This window comes from Phaethon aethereus (genome assembly GCF_964289735.1).
Source record: "Phaethon aethereus genome assembly, chromosome: 3".
Classification (NCBI taxonomy): Eukaryota; Metazoa; Chordata; class Aves; order Phaethontiformes; family Phaethontidae; genus Phaethon; species Phaethon aethereus.
In genome coordinates, this window is record NC_138576.1 from 93411125 (window position 1) to 93416264 (window position 5140).

At 40.3% G+C, this 5140-nt stretch overlaps 1 protein-coding gene across 1 annotated transcript; it reads left to right on the forward strand.

Annotated features, from left to right (window-relative positions):
- Positions 1 to 2059: 2059 nt before the first annotated feature.
- CDC42EP3 (CDC42 effector protein 3) lies at positions 2060 to 2862 on the forward strand (the record flags this gene model as incomplete). The annotated part of the gene is made up of 1 exon (XM_081998151.1): positions 2060 to 2862. One exon carries the CDS (start codon positions 2060 to 2062, stop codon positions 2825 to 2827), a length of 768 nt encoding a protein of 255 aa, XP_081854277.1. The 3' UTR covers positions 2828 to 2862.
- Positions 2863 to 5140: the final 2278 nt, after the last annotated feature.

Genomic DNA, 5140 nt, shown 5'->3' on the forward strand with positions numbered 1-5140 from the left:
TTACTGAGTTGACTAATCAGTTCTGTTGCCATGGTGTGTGGCACAAGTAGAGATCTTATTTAGGGATTACTATTGTATCTTACAGTACTGACATGGAGGTAAGTTGGTGGGGTTTTGATATGTAATGTGAATCTCCTAGTATTCTGTAGATCCTAACGAACTACCATTTTTTTGTGTAGAAGGAAGCTTTGAAATGCTTTTTTAACTGATTGATGCAATCAAATATATTTTCAAAATTGACCTTAAAAGTATAAAATGTCCTGATAACTTATAGACTGTTGAGCTTATTTTGTACGATAACTTTCATCTGCTTTGATCTGTTGTACTTTAGGGGGGAGGGCTTTTCAACAATATCTGAAGTGCAGTAGATATCTGCTGGGAATCAAAAAACAAAATACTAACTTGGCTAGATTCCCAGCTCCCCTTGTGATGCACAGTTAAGTACCCCACTGTAGGAACTAATTACTCGTATTTAAGCATTTTCAGAAATCCTTAAACCTTTCTTTACAATCTGGCTGTATAACCATACAGCACAAAGTTTTAAAACTGGTGATCCTTACTGGGCTTAATTTCATGAAGGAAAATATCTGCTGGGGCATGGGTAAAAGGCAGCAAAAGGAGTCCTTGTTACAGACGGTTTCCCTTCACTTACTGCATAGAACAGCCTTTCTGTGCAAAAACTGCAAGCTCCTTTATGGAATGAGGATGGTGATGGACAGAGTGTGAGAGATTTGGGGGTGAGTATTCTGGTGAGGAGTGACCTGTGATGCTCTGGTGTTCCATGGACTGAATAGGGGAAAGGACAAAGATGTCCAGGAGAAGAATGCATTCTCCTTCTGAGATTGCTCAAGAGTCAGGAACTGGTACTGTAAGGAAGAAATACACCATTAAACATTAACAAAGAGTGTTTTTTCCATAACTTGTTGACCCAATAGCCTGTTAGACCTTGTGATCTGCTTTATCAGACTTTTCAGAGACCACATTCTAATAGGAAGATTTGGTTTGCAAACACTGTTTCATTTGGTTGCACAGAGCAACTCTAAGTCACCGTGGCCTCACGGCCTACGTAATTCATGAGCTACAGTCTATAATTACTTGCTATGAAGAATTCCTGTAGTCTAAAGATTGCAATCGCAAGAGTCAGTGTCTTGTAAAATACCTGCATTTGGATGTTTCTAACTAATTGTAAAGACCTGGACTAGCACTTTTTTCAAGTACCTAAAACTATCCTTTTAACTGGGCATATCCAACCTAAATGACTCTATAATTCTATGAAATGTTAATTGGTGATAGTTTGTGAGAGTTCCAGCACTAAATGGGGGTATCTGAAATTCCCTAATCGAAGGTGATCTACTCCATTTCCAAAAAGTTTTCCTGAATGACTCTGACAATCTTCCTAGGTCCACCAAAAGCATAATATTGTTGAATGTTATAAATGTGTTTGCATGTGCTCTCAAAGGCCAACATTTTGAATGCCAGAATAAGGAGAAGAAAGATTGAGATAGTGGTATTTATCAAATGAATTGTGCTCAGCAACCGTGTCTAAGAAACTCTGACTTCAAAAAAAGCTATGAAGTCAGAGAAAGGTTAACTAGCTCTTGTTAATCTAAACTCTTTTATCTTGACTAATGAAGGGAAGCAACATCATAAAGCTAATCTGGAGGCTGGAACTGTCAGTACCATTACTAGGTTTTTTTTGTAAAAACAAAACTGAATGAACCATGAAAAAGAAATTAATGATAACCTGATTTTGTATCCCATGCAGGTTTTTTTTCAAGTTCTGGAAGTAGCAGGGCATTTGGTTGCTAACTGACCTGAAACTTGGGCTCCGCCTTGGAAAGATTTGCAGTTGGGAGACGTTCACCTTCACATACCCCGCAGTTCTCTGCATCAGAATAAAGGGACTTCATGTGCAAGAGTGGTTCAAGACGATGATGTAATGCTGATAATGCTGAAGATCTGCTGAGAATAACTGACTTTGCAAGAGCGAGAGGCTTCTCCCTCCCCTTTCCCCCCCTTTTTTTCCCAATAACTTCCTCTCTCAGAAACTACAAGCAAGATGCCAGCCAAGACACCCATCTACTTGAAAGCTGCTAACAATAAGAAAGGAAAGAAATTCAAGCTAAGGGATATCTTGTCTCCTGATATGATCAGTCCACCACTTGGAGATTTTCGTCACACCATACACATTGGAAAAGAAGGACAACACGATGTTTTTGGAGACATCTCCTTTTTGCAGGGCAACTATGAGCTATTGCCTGGAAATGAAGGAGAAACCAGAATAAGCCAGTCCAGTGGCCACAATGAATTCTTAAGGGCAAACAGCACTTCTGAATCCATGTTTACAGAAACTCCATCACCAGTGCTCAAAAATGCTATTTCCCTTCCTGCCATCGGGGGTTCTCAAGCCCTTATGTTGCCTTTATTGTCACCAGTGACATTTAATTCAAAGCAAGAATCCATCAGGTCATCAAGAAATCCTAGGCTTAGCTGTGAGCCAGTAATAGAAGAAAAATTGCAGGAGAAAAGTAAACAGTTGGAGGATGGAGAAACATACAAAGATGACATATGGGAGCAAAATGGTGGCTCTTCGCATCTTAGTAATGGTAGAGACAGTCACTCATCCAGCTTTTCTGAACGATGCACTGATTGGCAAACAGTTGATTTATTTGATGACAGTCAACTTTCATGTGAACTAACCAAGGCAAAGACTAAGTCAGAAGAATCCCTTTCAGATCTTGCAGGCTCTCTTCTCTCCCTACAACTTGACTTGGGACCTTCACTTTTGGATGAGGTCCTCAATGTAATGGACAAGAATAAATCTTAGAACTGGTACTCCCTTGCTTCTTTATAAATGATTCACTTAAACAAAAACAAACAAAAAAACATAGTTCAAAAGCAGAGACACTTAAAAATCAGCTGTATTTGCAGTTGTTTGACGGGTTTTCTAAAGATATTCTTAAAATACTATTTTTTTACCTATTGTTTTTCATGACTTTTATTACACTAAATTCTCATAGCAGGAAGGTAAACTTAAATAACAGTTTTCAGCAAATATAAAATGTTTTTAAGTACCAGTATTAATGATCAGAAACTTAAGAAACACAGTTTGAGGATGATACTGATTGTTGACGATTGGTGACACTCCTGTGGGCTTCTGAATATATGAGAATCTCTAAGTGTCAGAAAGGAGACTGATATTAATTATTCACTTTTATAAATTATTGCAACATTACTCTACATGTAGGCCTCTTTCTAGAACCTTGTGTTTGAGGGTTTGATAGTGTTTTTCTTCATTTTCCATAGTACCATTTCTGTTACACCTTCACTGTACTAATTTCTTGGTCTTATACTACAGCTCTGTATTCAGATGTGAACAATTTGAAGGCTTTTTCAGTTTGAACACCTGGTCCAGAGTCTCAGCTGCTTTAAATGAGTATGCACAAATTTACACAAGTTGAGGCTTGGGCCTGACATTGTATATGAAATGATATGTTGTAAACAGGTGACACATGCAAGATATTATGGTTAAATTATTTTAAAAGTTTAAATATTTTTTGTGTGCATATTGGCTTTTTACTGCAGAGCCTACACATACAGTATCTCATCAAAATAGTCGCTTGGCATTATGGGTGCTCTTCTGAAAATTGTATATGTGTGTGTTTGAAAAGAAATATGTATTGATACTCCTCGCTTTTTTTCTTCATTTATTGCCACACATGCTTAAACTTGCAACTGATTATTTTAATTTTTGGAGAAGGCACTGGTTATTCACAATGCTTGTGATGTGTGCTGCAACATCCAATGTTTTGGGAAATGTGGATCTTTTAATACAGTACCTACGTGGATTGCATAGATATCTTGTGCAATACAATAAACAAAACTTTAAATTGCTATGTCTTTGTGATTCAGTACATAGCCTCACCCAAATATGAAGTTTTGTTTTCTGCTGTAATGAAACAGACTGCAGTAGAGTTGCAGAAATATGGGACAAGGGGCAGATCAATTCTACTATCTTAATTCAGTTGAGTTCTACAATTTGATTTAATTCCCAAGGTTTTAAGGGCAAACTCCAAGCAGGTAGGACCCTCTGGGATATACACTGATTTTAAGTAATTAGAGACAAGAGACTGCTAGGCTACTATTTTGGTCCTAGTGAAGTTAATGGCAAAGTTCCAGCAGGTTTCACTGAAGTCTTTACGTAAAATCCTGACATAGTTTGTAGACTGTTCCTCATTAGATAACGACATTTATCTGTCTCTTCCTATCAGAACATGTAAATCATGGATTGTGGTGAACGGTGTTAAATCCGGCTGGCGGCCGGTCACAAGCTGTGTTCCCCAGGGCTCAGTTCTGGGGCCGGTCTTGTTCAATATCTTTATAGATGATCTGGATGAGGGAATCGAGTGCTCCCTCAGTAAGTTTGCAGATGACACCAAGCTGGGTGGGAGTGTTGATCTGCTGGAGGGTAGGAGGGGTCTGCAGAGGGATCTGGACAGGCTGGATCAATGGGCCCAAGCCAACTGTATGAGGTTTAATAAGGTCCTGCACTTTGGCCACAACAACCCCATGCAATGCTACAGGCTTGGGGAGGAGTGGCTAGAGAGCAGCCCAGCGGAAAGGGACCTGGGGGTGCTGGTTGACAGGCGGCTGAACATGAGCTGGCAGTGTACCCAGGTGGCCAAGAAGGCCAACAACGTCCTGGCCTGTATCAGGAATAGTGTGGCCAGCAGGAGTAGGGAAGTGATTGTGCCCCTGTACTCGGCACTGGTGAGGCTGCACCTTGAATACTGTGTTCGGTTTTGGGCCCCTCACTACAAGAAGGATGTTGAGGTGCTGGAGCGTGTCCAGAGAAGGGCAACGAAGATGGTGAGGGGTCTGGAGCACAACTCTTATGAGGAGCAGCTGAGGGAACTGGGGTTGTTTAGTCTGAAGAAGAGGAGGCTGAGAGGAGACCTTATCGCTCTCTACAACTACCTGAAAGGGGGTTGTGGCGATGAGGGTGTTGGTCTCTTCTCCCAAGTAACTAGTGATAGGACAAGAGGAAATGGCCTCAAGTTGCGCCAGGGGAGGTTTAGATTGGATATTAGGAAAAATTTCTTCACTGAGAGAGTGGTCAGGCATTGGAACAGGCTGCCCA